The following is a 16,126-nucleotide window of genomic DNA, read 5'->3' as shown; positions in this document are numbered from 1 at the left end:
TAGTGTAACGGACTCCAGCTTTAAGAGTTGTCCACATTTTAGCAGCAAAAGGTCTCTTGAGGGAAAGAGAATGGTGTGGGTTCATACACCCCCACCACCCACATAAGAGTGAATTGTACATATTCTTGTCTTACTGGAAAAAAGCCTGAGAACTCTGGGTCTTTCCTATCCATTTCCATTTGACTCACTGTGCCATTCCACACCATTTTTTTTTTTTTCTGGAGAATGGGGTAATGACCCTTACTTTGCAGGGATCGACTGAGCCTGAAAAATGGGCTGCTGGTCAGAGCCTCATACATGGACATCCCTTCCTGGGCTCTGCCTGCCCCCTCTGCTTCTGGGTGGAAAATGAGGAAGTAACAGGCACAAGCAGGAGGCTGCTGAGCTGGGAGCAAGGACCAAGGCTCCACTCTGGCCCCTCCCACCACCCACTGGCAGCCACCTGCCTGCCCAGGCCACCTGTCTCTTGCGGGGTGGATTGTGTCCTGTTTGTAGAATAACTCCTGTAAAAATAAGCACCCTAAATAGCCTAGAGAAAGGGACAGTAATCTGACGCCGGGCTGCGTGTACCCCACAGGGAAGGGGTGTGTCTGTCATACTTGCCCCTGCTTTGATTTAGCTCTGAAGTGCAGGGGAGACCATTTTCCTCACTCAGCAACAGCAGCCTGTGAAGTAATGGGAGGCCGTCCCCGCTGTGGGACCATTACCACTATCATTTCTATAATGCTTTCCTTCTGAGAGGCTGAAGTCACCACTTCCCAACCCTGATAGCCCCACACTGGCTCAGGAAGTGGGTGTTGTGGAAAGAGGATGGGATGTGGAATTAGAACGTCTCACTTTCAGTCCTGGCTCTGCTATGTAATTTGCTTAGTGGCCTTTGGCAATCCCTGAGGCTCCATATTCTCCTCCTGAGTATAATGATATTTTACCCCAGAATGACTCTAAAACTCATATACATATTATTAATCTTATTGGCTTAATTGGACTGGGTTTAGGCAAAACTGTGAAACAGTAGTGTTAATTTAGCATTTTCTACTTTTTCAGTCAGATTCCCCCTTTTTCCCAAGTTCCCCCTTTCCACTTACCCTTGAAGCACCCAATAATGTCAGGCAGCCTGTCAAGAAAATGGCCTAGAAAACTAATATACATTAAAGGGCTAGTAGTTTAATCTTAATAGTTAAAATAGTCTACATTTATCAAGTGCTCACTAAGTGCCTGGCACTAAACATATTTTCTGTAGTTTTCACAACAGCATCATGAGGTACGTAACTATTATCCTCATCTTTCATATGAGAAAACTGATCTAGAAGTCAGACACTTGCTAGGAATTGCACAGCTAATTTGCAAAATCTGGGATTTAAATGCAGATGTGTCCGATTCTAAAAACAGTGTTATTTGTTTATTTAATCTTTTGGAGGCACTGAACCCTAGTGATTAAGAGCACAAAGTCTGAACCAGATGGCCTGGGTTCAGAGCTCAGTTCCTTCACATATTGCTATATGACCTGGGCAAGGACCATGTCCTCATCTGTAAAAGGGGAAAAGAACAGTGCCACCTCATAAGATTATTGTCAAAATCAAATGAGTTAATGTATGTAGGGCTCTTAGAATAGTACCAGGCACATAGTAAGCACTATGTAAATTATAAAACAAAATAAAAGCAATTAGTGATAATCAGAAAAAAGCTCAGTTTAGAATAACATGAAAGAAAAGGAGCATCCCTTTGTGCTCACCAGTCAACTTCACTTCTCAGTTTGATGGGAGGAAATTCTTCAAGATGTTTGTACATAATCCCACACAAATGCACACAATTACAGAAGTCTGTTATTTTCACATGAAAAGGGCAACTTGTATTTTTCACCTAACATTTTATCACAGCTGTCTTGCTGTCAGTACCTATGGAATTACTTCATTCTTATCAGCTGCAGAGTGCATGCCAGGTATAGATGTGCTGTAATTAAATCATTCCTCTACAGATTATCTGTAAATGATGCTGCCATGAGCATTTTAGGTTGTTTATCTTAATATGTACAGGAGAGTGAAGCCCTGGAAGGCTGACTTTGCTTTCAGAGATTGAGTTGGTACATCTAAGGAAGTCAGGTTTTTCTCTCAGTCTGGCTCCTTTTGTATAGAGGAGCTGTTGAAGCATAAATGCTTTCTGTTCCCTGCATTTCCCTCAACTATCTGCATTCCTCCTGCGCTAGAACGAGGCGCACAGCTCATCATCACCACCCACCCCCAACCCTGGGGTAGCCCAAAGCATCTAAATGAAGCCCTTTCCGGTCATAACTCAAGAAGGCAGTCAGGTGGCCATTGCCACCAGGTTTTACACACATTTGTTTCCTTTCTCTTCATTTCCATAATTAAGCTCCCTGCCTCCCTACAACTCCTCCCTCTCCTTTATTTCTACAGGCATCTCTAAAATCAACAGTCTGTCCCCAGCACTTTCTTTTTTTTTTTTTGAGATGTAGTTTTGCTCTTCTTGCCTAGGCTGGAATGCAATGGTGCGATCTTGGCTCACTGCAACCTCCGTCTCCCAGCTTCAAGTGATTCTCCTGCCTCAGCCTCCTGAGTAGCTGGGACTACAGACACATGCCACCACACCCGGCTAATTTTTGTATGTTTTTTTTTTAGTATATGTGCTGCCAAAGCCAGCACTAATTTTTGTATTTTTAGTAGAGGCAGATTTCACCATGTTGGCCAGGCTAGTCTCGAACCCCTGACCCCGCGTGATCCACTGGCCTCAACCTCCCCGACCTCCCAAAGTGCTGGGATTATAGGCGTCAGTCACTGTGCCCAGCCCCCAACACTTTTAATCTCTGCCTTCTCTGTGTTCCCACAGCACTGGGAGCTCTGCTGCAGCCCATCCTTCACTCACTCCAGATCCATGCCATGTTCCCTGGTGGGATAAAAGTCCTGGTAATGTGGTTACCTTCATACCTCCCAGGGCTAGTGATGGTTTCCATATGGTAGATGCTCAATGAATTTTTAAAACTTTGTTTATATTTTTAAAATATGTTTTTGAATTTGTTTTTAAATAACATTTTACATGATAAAAATAATATATGCTGGCCAGGCATGGTAGCTCACACTTGTAATCCCAGCACTTTGGGAGGCCAAGGTGGGCAGATCACCTGAGGTCAGGAGTTTGAGAGCAGCCTGGCCAACATGGTGAAACCCTGTCTCTACTAAAAATACAAAACAAAAAACAAAACAAACAAAACCAAGCCAGGTGTGGTGGCACACGCCTGTAATCCCAGCTACTCAGGAGGCTGAGGCAGGAGAATTGCTTGAACCCAGAAGATGGAGGCTGCAGGGAGCTGTGATGGCTCCACTGCACTCCAGCGTGGCCGAAAGAGTGAGAGTCTGTCTCAAAAATAAATAAATAAATAAATAATAAATAAACAAACATACATACATATGGATGGGCGCGGTGGCTCATGCCTGTAATCCCAGCACTTTGGGAGGCTGAGGCAAGCGGATCACGAGGTCAGGAGATCAAGACCATCCTGGCTAACACGGTGAAACCCCGCCTTTACTAAAAATACAAAAAATTAGCCAGGCATGGTGGTGGGTGCCTGTAGTCCCAGTTACTTGGGAAGCTGAGGCAGGAGAATGGCGTGAACCCAGGAGATGGAGCTTGCAGTGAGCCGAGATCACACTACTGCACTCCAGCCTGGGCGACAGAGCGAGACTCCATCTCAAAAAATAAAAATAAAAAAAACCCATACACACACGCGCGCGCACGCACACACACACACACACACTTACTGTAAGGAAAAACTGCAAAGGAAAGCTGTGTAAATAAGGAAATTAAATCATCTGGAATTCCTATCCAGAGATGTTCTGATGTATTTCTTTGAATTGTTGAATTAAGAAGCTAATTAGTGAAAAAAAAAGGCTAGTAATTAGACTGAGGATGTAAATGGGAAACAGGGTCCAGAGTTTGGTGATAAGAGTAAGTCTTGAAATGGGTGGTTCAAATATAGACAATCAGGTTGAGGTGTACTTTGTATAGAAAATGAGCCTGTGTTGTCAAGTTCATCTTTTTTTCACTCTGTCACTATTTATTCAATAGTATTTACTGAGGATTAGTAAGCCATAGTCCTCAGACGATGATTTCTCTGGCCAACGTGATAGTAAGTATGCAGCTATCACACAGGCCTTTTGGAAGCTGAGTTGACCTCCCCACCTAGTAGACTGGACACCAAGTTCATGGCTAGCTCTTCAGGGGTAGGCACCTAGCGGGTAAGGCTTCTGAAATTATTGCAGAATTTTGCCTCTCTGGTTCATATCAGTGTGGCCAGCTCTTTGTATCAGTAGTTATGATATATTAACCTCACGGAATTCTCAATCTTTCTTTCTGCAATTGTTTAAGTTCAGCTTTTCTGATTGGTCTTCCTTGGTGATAGTTTAAGCACTTGTTATTCCTTACCTGTTAGTGTTAGGGCTTGGCAAAGCAAGAACTTTAGGGATTGTTCCTTGTTAAAGTGCAGTTCATCTAATGCCTACCCCAGCTGCCTGTTAACTAGTGCTGTTATGGGATGGGACTCAACCGATTACTTTGTGGAAGGAAGGGATCAACTCCAGGTTGAGTGCTCCCTGACAAAGCCTCTCGTGCTTCTCAGAAGTCATTATTATGTTGTCCGTTCATGTGTCTCTTTGGCAAAGGAACCCAGGGTTTCGATATTTAAAAATTTAAGTGTGGCTGGGCATGATAGCTCATGCCTGTAATCTCAGCACTTTGGGAGGCTGGGGTGGGTGGATCATTTGAGGTCAGGAGTTCAAGACCAGCCTGGCCAACATGGCGAAACCCCATCTCTACAAAAATACAAAAATTAGCCTGGCATTGTGGCAATTGCCTGTAGTCCCAGCTACTTGGGAGGCTAAGGCGGGAGAATCCTTTGAACCCAGGAGGTGGAGTTTGCAGTTAGCTGAGATCATGCCACTGCACTCCAGCCTGGGTGACGGAGCGAGACTCCATCTCAAAAAAATAAATAAATAAAAATAAAATAAAAGTTTAAGTGAAGCCTGGTTGTGGACTTGAAGAAATTTGAATTCTAAAATTGTTTATAGCATGACCAACATCCAGGGGATTATATTTATTTAGCCTATGGGGAGCTTTATGATGTAATTTAAAGGTGAAAAGCCAAAGGAGTTCATTCATTCAATAAGTACTGAGTGCCAGGCCCCAAACTAAGAACAAAACAAACAGATATAGATCTTAGAGTCTATAGAGTAACAGGTATTCAACAGCAATAACAGAAATGAATAATTACCAGCTGTGACAAATTCCAGGTAGGAGAGGGTGCTGTAAGGCACATATAACTGGGAAACCTGACCTATGCTGGGTGTCAGGGAAGGTTTCCTAGGGAATAGAACACCTGGTTATTAAGTTTGTGGTACCTGAGTCTTCTCACCAGTAAAATAGGGATACTACCCTCTTTGACTCACAGAGACACTATAGCAAGAGTGGTCATGGACAAGAATGAGCTCTGAAAAATGCTCAGTGTGCCTAAAACTGAGTTTGTCCCTCCAGCCAAAGGCAGCTGTTCTCTAGCTTTGACATCTGTCACCAAGCCAGGCAGTTACTCAGGCAATCTGACTGAAGACCTTTGATCATTCTCCTCTACTCTGTCCAGCAGCAGGGGTCAGACAGACTTGGGTTAGCTTTGGTTCTGCCATTTAAATCTCATTTGAACTTGAGTAAGTTTCTTAATTGGTAAAGTCACTTTTCTTATTTGTGAAATGGGGCAAGTATCGGTTCATGGCTTAAAGCTTGTAAAGCACTTAGCATAGTAGTTGGCATGTAGTTACTTCCAAACCAAGTATAGCAAATGTTGCTGTAATTGTTATCATTGCTAATTATTAACTTTTTTTTTTGTAATGGGGGCTCACTGTATTGCCCAGGCTGGAGTGCAGTGGCTATGCACAGGCTCAATCAGCACACTCAGCCTCAAGTTCCTGGCTCAAGTGATCGTCTGCCTCAGCCTCCCAAGTAGCTGGTACTACAGGCATGCACCACAGTGCCTGGAGCTAATTAATTACTCTTGTCAATTATTTCTTTGTAATAACTTTTACCTCTATTCCCACCAGCTTAGAGAAAGCCCTTGTCATTTGGCAAGAAGTGATTCCATAGCCTTCTGATCAGTGCCCCCAACTTGGCTCTCACTTCTCTAATTAATTCTACTTGCTTCCAAAAATAACAGCATTTTGCATATGTCACAGCTTTTAATATTATCACTGAAAAAACATTTGAAGCTTATAGCACAAAGAGCTAAACTTCCTAATATGGAAAGAAGTCCTAGATAATTGATAAGAAAAAGACCTACAAATGTGTAGAAAAACAGACATACAAATTCCAAAAAAGAAAAAAAAAGTCTACTAAACATGAAAAGATAAGCAGCCTCATTTATTATAAAAGAAATGTAAATTAAAATTACACTAAAATTCATATTTTACTTATCAAGTTGACAAAAATTGAAGGTGTTACTAATAACACCTTCTGGCCAAGCTGTGGAGAAATAGGCATTTTCTTACATTGCTGGGGAGTAGAAATTGGTACAATCCTTATAGAAGGCAATTTGGCATTATTTGTCAAAATTACAAAGGCATATACCCTCAGACTCAGCAATTTTACCTCGGGAAATTTATTTTACAGAATACTTGCACATTGTATTTATTGCCGTATGGTTTGTAACAAGAAAGAACTGGAAACAAGCTAAATGTCTGGTAAATTATGGTTCATCTCTTCAAATAAATGCTATGCAAAAAAGAATGAAGAGAGTCCCTCCGTACTAATATAGGAAAATCTCCAAGATATATTAAGTGGTTTTTAAAAAGCAAGGTGTAGAACAATGGGTACAGTATGTTACTTTTTGTGTAGGGAGGGGGTAATAATACACGCACGCATGCACACACACACACATAGAAACTCTGGTAGGCACATACAATATTAATAGCAATACTTATCTCTAGTGGGAGGGGGTCTGGGTAGATGGGAGACAGAGGTAAGAGGGGAACTTTTCACTGGATACCTTATATAGTTTTAGCTTGTGAACCGTACTGCAATGGTTCTGTAAACACTACCTAGTCAAAAAATTATATTTAAATTACTCCCACTATTAAACCATTAACATATTGAGCATCTACTGTGTGCCAGGCCTAGGGGATACAAATGTGAATGTGGTTGTGGTTTGATGGAAAGATCCACTGAGCTTAAAATACCTGATTTAGGTCAGGCATAGTGGCTCACGCCTGTAATCCCAGCACTTTGGGAGGCCAAGGTGGGTGGATCACCTGAGGTCACGAGTTCGAGACCAGCCTGACCAACATGGTGAACCCCTGTCTCTACTAAAAATACAAAAATTAGCCGGGCGTGGTGGCATGCGCCTGTAATCCCAGTTACTTGGGAGGCTGAAGCAGGAGAATCGCTTAAACCCGGGAGGCGGAGGTTGCAGTGAGCCGAAATCACGCCATTGCTCAACAGCTTGGGCAACAAGACCGAAACTCCGTCTCAAAAAAAAAAAAATTCTATCTGGAATTGATTGGGGATGGGGGGATTCAGTTAATCCAGCATCATTTACTGGAAGGACAGAGCCAATCTGACCCCCAATACAGCACAGCAGCACCTGACATAAATCAAGTGACCACATATTGTAAACCTGTTTTCGGACTTTATTCCATTGGTCAGTTTGTCCATCCTTCTACTATTTCTATGACTTATAATGGGTGTTGATATAAGATAGTGTTAAGTCTTTTCCAGCGGGCTCCGATTTTTCACCCTACCAAACCATCTAGTGCTGAAGTGCCACCGCCAACTCGCGCTTTGCTTTCAATACGTCCATGCGAGTGCGATTGATTTGCCTGTTTCCGTGGCTGGTTCATTTGTGGTTACCTGGGTCTTTGTCTCATTAAAGCCCTTCACACTGAAAGCCAGCCAGGTGTCTGCAGACGAGCAAAGCAGATCTGTTGGGTAATTAAATAACGCGGGGCAGGGGGAGGAGTGGATTCGACGAGGTTGTCTCTGGAGAGAGCTTCAGAAAGGAAGTGATCGAGCTATACTTGAGGACTGGCTCCTTGGGGAGATACGAAGAGAGCCAAACTCTAAAATCCGGGCAGAGGGAGGGCCTGGCGAGGTCACCGAATGTAAATGTCTCGGGGGGTTCCGCAAGGCAGCGCGAATCGGCTCGCCGGGGTGGGGCCGCGAAGCGGCAAATCACCAGTTGAGGGCCAGAGCGCGCGCCGCCAGCTCAGAGCTGCGCCTGCTGCTGGCCGGGCAGGGGACGGGACGGGGGCTGGAGCCGGGGCTGCGGGGCGCACCGGCTAGACGCGCGCGGGCTTCTCAGCGGGCACGCCCCGCGGACTATGAGCGTCCCCTGCTCCGGGAGCAGCCGCGGCGCGGGCGGTGCGAGGCCAGCCGAGCGGCGCCTTTGAGCCCCAGCGGGAGGTCCAGAGATCCCGAGAGCCCGAGTGCCCAGCGCCGCGCCGGGAGGTGAGTCTCCGCCGCGCGCCCAGCGTCCTCGGGGCGCTGTTCCTCTCGGGGCGCCTGGGCCTCCCCCGCCCCTGTGAGGACACGCTAGGAAGTTTGTTGGAGAAAGTTAGGCTCTGGGGAGCCGGCGCTTGTTGGTCCCCACCCACCCCCGCTAGCGGATTTGGCGTTGGGGGCGGGGGTGACTGAAGTGGGGCCGGGGCTTGCGCTCTCCCGGCTCTCCGAGCGCGCTGCGACTCCCGGGACGTGGCCCACGGCGGGGAGCGCTCAGCCATTGGCAGCCAGACGTCTTGCTCGGCGGCACTCGAGCGGCATCTTCCCGGGCGCTGGCCTCGTCCGACCCCCTGCCCGTCGGGGCTGCTCTGCCGGCCACCCCGTCCCGTCCCTCCCGGCCCCTCTCCGCAGAAGCCGGCCGGGGTCGGGGAGATGCGAGGGCCCAGAGCGCTCCGCTGGAAGCCCAAGGCTCCGAGGAGGCGAGTTTCTCTGTTAATCTCTTGGGAAGTTTGCAAAGAAAGCGAAGGAGCCTGCCCTGTAACTGTTGACAACATCTCCCTCCCTCTCTCCCTTTGTTGAGAAAGAATGAATAGTTGGTTGTGTCGCTCCCTCTGCGTCGCGGTGGGGAGAGGGGAGGGAAGGCAAAGGAAGGGAGGGACGGTGGGAAGGAGGTTCCGATAGATCGTACAGCCCATCTCTCCTTACCCACTTGGGCCGCTGAGGGCGCCGCCGCTTTAAAACGGTGTAATCAGGTGTAGACACTCGTCCTGGAGGAGGTTGAGTGGACTCCGAAGCATCTGGCAAGGCGGCGTGTTGCGTGGGGCGGGTCATGGTTGGGGTTTCGGGGGTGGAGAACTCGTGTTGGCGTTAACTCGCTTGAAGCAAGGTGCAAAGGAGAAAAACCATTTTCCTAACCTCATGTCTGTTTTCGCTTAAAGCTGTTAGCTGAGATGGAAAGTAGAGCCGTGCATTCAGATTCTTTTAAACCTTGACTTTATCTCCCAAGGCTACACAGACCTCCCCAAGGAAAGTACATTGGCCGAGGGAAGGTCAGTTTGGAAGCTGATAGGCTCCCTTGTGTTGCCTGGGACTGAGTTGAGATCCTGGGGGCTGCGGGAGGCCTCAGTGCTGGGGGTGGGGCCCAGCTCAACACAGGCCCAAGTGGGAAGGGGCTACCCAGGTAACAACGGGGAAGCCCACAGGCAAAGCGCTTGTCTGCGAGCGTGCCAGCGGGTATTGAGGGTAACGTAAATACCTTGCCAAGCCAGGAGCTCCCACACCACCCCAACTCCAACTTTCTCTAAACTGCTGTTGAGAGAAGGCTGACGTTTCCAGGATGACTAACCAAGGTCTAAATCTCCTGTTCACAAAGAAAGAACTGCTTGTCAAATGGATGCTAATCTTCAGAACCTTATCGGGTAAATCCTGTACTGTTGCTCGAAATACGATCCATGGAGGAATTATTCATACTTGAATCATTTGGCTAGACTTCATAAGTTTACTTCAAAAATAAAGGGATACTCTTAATTCCTAAACCCAAGCAAAACTTCATTTTAAGTGGATGAGCATTTTAAGTGAATATGTGTGGTTGTTCCATCTCCTCTCTCCATCTGACTCTCCAGAAAAGATATAAAACTACAGATCCAAGTTGTAAATTATCTGTCATGGGGCAGCCGAGACGGTTACATTTCCAGAGTTTAAAATATAATGAAAAGTTCTTAAAGCCCACATCAGATAACCATTATGAGTTAAACTTGAAAATATCCCGTTTCAGAAATAAAAGAGTAAAATCCAAACAAGTGGGCTGCTTATCTCTGCCTCAGCTTGCAAGATCATCAGTTTCTCTGAGACGTCATTGTAAAGCAAGTGAGTTGGGCCTCAGTTCACAAGCATTTCAAAACCCAGCGACTGACCAGGCCCAGGAAGGCAGCACATATGGTAGAGTTTGTCAGGCTTGCTCTTGTTCCTGATGGTCACATGAGTCTCAGATTTTCATATCAAGATGCAGAGTCTTTGACTTTTGTATATTTCAAACTGTGGCATTAGACTGAGTCAGGACGTTGTGTCTGTTTTCCTGCATAGTAGAGAGAAGTTAGATGGCCAGAATCTCACTTAGGCTTTATTCTAAAGACTGCATGTAGGCTCACTTGGTTTGCCTGTATGTGTGTCTGTGTCCATGTCCTACTTGGCTTGGTGTCTTTGTATCTATTGTTCTAGGTTAAAACGTTTCCCTCCCCATCCTTCCCAGTTGCAGTCTTCGTTTGTGAACTCTGAGTTACTTCCTTTGTGAACTCTCAGTATAACAGAGATACAGTGACTCTTATCTGACAAGATAGATAAGAGCAGCTCCTGCCCTGCTTAGAGGGGACCTGCTATTTACTAAGTACTTGCAGTATTTCTAGAACTTTGTATACACAATCACTTTTAATTTTTACAACAATCTTATGAAATAGCTGTTAAGTCATTTTTTAAAATGAGAAACTGTCAGAGAGGTTGAGTAACTTGTCCCAGGCCATACAGCTAGTAAGTCAGTGGCAGAGTAGAGATTTGAACGTGTAGATACCTGCCTCCAAAGCCTAGGTTCTGAGTCATACCATTTTATTTTAAAAAAATCAAGTGGTACATAAGAAGTATATAATGACTAGGGACATTGAGACAGAAACATTTCCAAGTGGAGAAAACATGGGAACCAGAGACTGGAGACTTGGGTTTAGTCTCCATCCACCACTTGTTCCTACAGCAAGACCTTTGCATTTGCCAGATCCCCTGCCTGGAACCCCCCTTCAGACCTTTTTTTGACTGGTTGCTTCTCTTCCCTTTTTTCAGGTCTCATGTCATTGTTACCTTTTCAGAGAGGCCTTCCCAGTCCACCCTAATGTAAAGTAGCCCTCCACCCCCACAGTCATCTTTTGTCAGTTCATCCTGTTTTATGTTCTTTAGCCTGCTTACAACTTGGATGTTACCTCATTTTCTTGTTTATATAGGTTGGATTCCTCCATAAGAGCAAGACCTTGTCTAATTTATTATGCCCTTAGCCTTGGTACACCTTGAGCCCACAGAGAATATATATCAAATGAACATTTATTTCCCTTATCTAGAAAAATGAACTGGGAATTACCAGTACTTATGGTCATTACTTTTTGTCTAATAATATTCTTCCTCCAGAATATTATTAGCTTCATGAGAACAGACCACTTCTGTCTTGTTTAATGCTGTCCCCAACACCTACCACAGTGCCAGCCATAAAGGAGACCCTCTGTGAATGTATGTGTTGAAGAATGAATGTTTGTATTGATTGAATGATACCCCTTCATCATCATTGAATTCTGTTTTGCAGGCAAACAATTATGACTGAATTGCTGTGTACCAAAGAGACTCACTAATCCAGTGGTTCTCAATCCTGGCTTCACATTGTTCAATACTGGAGACTGATGCTAATGTCCCACCCACAGAGATTCTCATTTCATTGTTCTGGGCTGAGACTTGGGCATCAGGATTTTAAAAGCTTCCCAGAGGATTCTTATGTGCAGCCAGGTTGAGAACCAATGGTTTATGTTTTTATAATAGAACTCATTCCTTGCTTTGGTCCTTATAGGCTTGAAGAAGCCAGGGTGAGAGAGAGCAGGGATATAATTCATGGGTATTGTATGATTCCTGACAGTTTAAGAGGTACTTTCACAGCTGTTATCACATCTGATAATAACAAGTTAAGGGATCTACTCTCTGGTTTAAATATTCCCTTTATGTTGATGATTCCTAAAAATCTCCATCTGCCCCCACTTCTAATTGTGCATACCAGTATCTAACCTCCTCTTAGACTACATTGCTTATACCTCACATGCAGCAGCTCCAGTGCTGCGCTTGGTTCCTGCAGGGGTCCCCTTCTGAAAGTACTCGGCATGTTACAGCATCGCACCACCTCCTGTGGCTGTAGGCTTCTTCCTTCCAGCCAGATGCCTCAAGCTCTGATGTCTCATCACTCTCTCCTTCCTCTCCCTTTACCCAAATGCTGTCCCAGGTCAGACTTCTTCATTGTTCCTCCATGGGTTTCACCATCAGCCTCAGTAACCTTTCTGCATCCTTTTTCTTTCCCCTCCAGAACAACCAGAGTCACCAACTTGGGTACTGACTGGGTTCTGTCCTTCCCTGCCAGATCTTCCCTAGCACTTACAGTCATGTCCAGACACCTTGGCAAGGCCTTCAAGACTCCATGGTCTGGTCCTAACCTAAGTTGTTTCTCGGAAATGCTTCTCAGCTTCACTCGAGCCACAGCACGCAACTTGGAGTGTCCTGAGCCTGTGGGGACACTTCCATGCCTTTATACATCTGCCATTATAGCATCCCCCGGGGAGGCTTTTCCCTACACGTTAACTTTTCAAAATGCTTTGTCTCTATTGTTGCCCTCTCTGAGCCTTCTCAAGTCCTTTTGTCAAAATTAATTGTTCCTTTCAGCATAAGGGTCTCTACGAATTATTCTCTCATAGAGTTCATAGTCAGGTATTGGGTCTTAAGTATCTTTGTTTCTCCAGGTGTCTTGTATGAAATAGGCACTTAAATGTTAGTTGAATTGAAGGTAAGATGGGGAAGTATTAACATCCTTTGTTATTGGAGAATAAATTGAGGTGTTGGTAACTTGAAGGACATTTTAGAACACTTTAGGGCAATCTCGAAGTCTACATAGATGTTGGAGAAGCAGAGAGGAAACAGACTGCCAAAGGCACTGGTGCTAGGGCGACTTTTGCCCATCATACTATCTCGGAAATAGATTTGATCGGCAGCGTGGCCTTATGCACATGAAGAAGTTCTGTAGAGTGCTGCAGGCCTCCCCACGAGGTTCTTTGAAATGACCCAGTCCTGTCTGTGAAGAAGGAAGGTGCTGATAGCTTGAACAGGCGAGAATTCACAACGGTGGGGTGTGTGTATGTAGGGTGGGAGAATCCTAGTCGGTTTACGTCACTTGTGTTCAGGCAGGGTGGCTAGGGAGTTTGGTTTCCTTTCTAATATGGACGGTTAGCATTGAGCAAGTGCTGACAGTGTGCCAGGTACTGGCCAGAGCTGGGAGGGGCTGCACAGGACTCTGTCCTGTTGTTCTGCACCTACTGTGAGCAGGCCTTCTGTGTGGTACCAGTTAGACGCGGAGCAGGCAAGCCCCAGAATTATTGGATTTGACAATGAACCGAGGACAGGGTTAGGATTGTACACCTTTAATAAAGATGCTCCTTCCATCTCACTCCCAGCACTTCTGTGCTTCTGCCTATCTTATGTGGAAGCAGTGGGACATGTGTGTTTTGTTGTATACACACATACGAACACATGTGTTTTCTTTACACACTCTAATGTCATTGTCACTGCTCCACCTCTGTCAACTTGTGAAGGGTTGCGTTCTTCTTGGTTGTCTTCAAGCCACGTCCCAAGTCCACAGTTCCTTTGTAGAACTGACTGTGCAGTAGTGCTATTAAGTGAGAATTTTCACTCGAAGCTCTTGCATGAATAATGCAGTGGAAAGGGTGGTCTGCAAGGAAAGAGGGCTGCGCGACTGGAGAACAGACTAAGGGGCAGCTCTCCTCACCAGCCCAGGGGAAGGGCTGTGTGTTGGGCTTGGCCACGCTGCAGTGCTGTCCAGACCAGAGTCTGACATCATGACTATTGTAAGACAGATCCTGGAGCCTCTTGTCTCCAGGAGCCAGCCCTCATTTTTTTTTCTTTCGCCTCCTATTTCTTTTCCTCTGTATATTGGCCTTAAAAATGTGTTATATAATTTGTCTTAGGCCAAAACCGTAGTTTGCTTTGGAGCTGGAGGCACTGACTCTGCTTAAGGTAAATGCTTCTATTCATGGTCCTAGCTAGGAGTAAGTGTCAAGGCTGCTTGCTGCACACAGCCTCATGTGCCATTCTCCTTTCTCTTTCCATGCCTCCTTTGCCCCCCACTCCCACCATTTTTTTTCTTTTCTTCTTCCCTTTTCCTGTCTATTCTTCCCTGACTGTACAGGCACCCATGGGCATTACCTAACCCTGCTGGGGGCAGGCAGATCCTGACCCCTCTGGGGGGCCATGTACATGCAGCGCCCACCTCAGTGGCTTTCCTTTGCAGCTGAGCCTGCTGGTGTATGGCAGAATTGCCCACCTCCTGACCCCTGACCCTAGCCCATGTTCACTAAGTAGAGTGCATTGATTGATTTATAAACACTGGGTCTTTGCCAGAAAAATTCGGTCCCGTCATCCTGGGTAGCACAACTGAGGACTGGTCCGGCACTGAAGACAATTCTAGCGGCTAAAGAATTTCAGTAATCCCTGCCTGTTCTTATCATTTACACTGCTGTGAAAATATGTGAGCTAATTATCTAACAGTTTATAATACTTTCTTTCATACATTTATTACTGCAACTGTGAGTCTTCCCTTAATCACCTTTGTTTTGCTAGTTGTGCTTTTCCATCAGTCACCTGAAATAATAAAATGTCTTATTTGCCACTAACAACTCTGAAAGTGTTTGCCCTCTTGGTTTTGCTGCCAACCCAGGAACATTTCATGAGGAAGATAAGTAAACTTCCCATTCTTATTAGACTCCACTAGTGATGCATTAAATGTTGATCTGTTAATGGTCTGTGAATATTTCATTTTATGTGGCATACTTCCATTTCCTTTTGTAAGTAGGAAGTCAGTTCTTGTGACTCTCGAAGATTTATATCTTCACTCTTTTCTTTCCCCCTTAGAGTTGAGAATTATGGCTGCAGGAAAATTTGCAAGCCTTCCCAGGAACATGCCGGTGAATCACCAGTTCCCCCTGGCCTCGTCCATGGACCTTCTGAGCAGCAAGTCCCCTCTCGCTGAGCATCGCCCAGATGCCTATCAAGATGTGTCTATACACGGCACCCTTCCACGGAAGAAAAAAGGTCCTCCTCCCATAAGGTCCTGTGATGACTTCAGTCACATGGGCACCCTCCCCCACTCCAAATCCCCACGGCAGAACTCACCTGTGACCCAGGACGGCATCCAGGAGAGCCCATGGCAGGACCGGCACTGCGAAACCTTCACCTTCAGGTAACTTCTGTAATTTCACTAGTGAAGATGATTTGTCTTAAAGGGCTTTTTAAAAGGTTTTTATGGCTGGGTGTGGTGGCTCACACCTATAATCCCAGCACTTTGGGAGGCTTAGATGGGTGGATCACAAGGTTAGGAGTTCAAGACCAGAGCAACATGGTAAAACTCTGTCTCTACTAAAAATTTAAACAGTAGCCAGGCGTGGTGGCGTGTGCCTGTAATCCCAGCTACTCAGGAGGCTGAGGCAGAAGAATCACTTGAACCCAGGAGGCGGAGGTTGCAGTGAGCCGAGATCACTCCACTGCACTCCAGCCTGGGCAACGGAGCGAGACTCCGAAGTTTTTATTAGGAAAAATGTCAAACATACACAAAGTTGAGCAAATAATTTAATTAACTCCCATGAACCTGTCACCCGGCTCCAACAGTTACCAGCTCAGGGCCAGTCCTGTTTTGTCTGTACTCTCACCTACTTCCCTCATCTGGTATTATTTTGAAGCAAATCTCAGATTTAATATTATTTTATCTGTAAATATTTTGGTATGTTCCTTTCAAAGATAAGGACTCTTATGTTAAAAACTATATAACCACAATGTAAAAAACTAT

General features: G+C 45.5%; 1 protein-coding gene across 2 annotated transcripts in view; it reads left to right on the top strand.

Annotated features, from left to right (window-relative positions):
- Positions 1-16,126, top strand: part of BCAR3 (BCAR3 adaptor protein, NSP family member) — a 143,839-nt gene that overhangs the window by 14,431 nt on the left and 113,282 nt on the right. The window contains exons 1-2 of one of the 2 annotated variants that reach the window (XM_003892216.3): positions 8,258-8,493; positions 15,196-15,523. In XM_003892216.3, coding sequence (XP_003892265.2) covers positions 15,207-15,523 — 317 coding nt within the window. In that variant the 5' untranslated portion in view covers positions 8,258-8,493; positions 15,196-15,206. Of the gene's footprint in view, positions 1-8,257; positions 8,494-15,195; positions 15,524-16,126 lie in introns of those variants that run through there. The other variant, XM_021920931.2, reaches the window with a different exon arrangement.

Source organism: Papio anubis, chromosome 1 (assembly GCF_008728515.1).
Source record: "Papio anubis isolate 15944 chromosome 1, Panubis1.0, whole genome shotgun sequence".
Lineage (NCBI taxonomy): Eukaryota > Metazoa > Chordata > Mammalia > Primates > Cercopithecidae > Papio > Papio anubis.
This window is presented reverse-complemented; position numbering and strand designations above follow the sequence as displayed.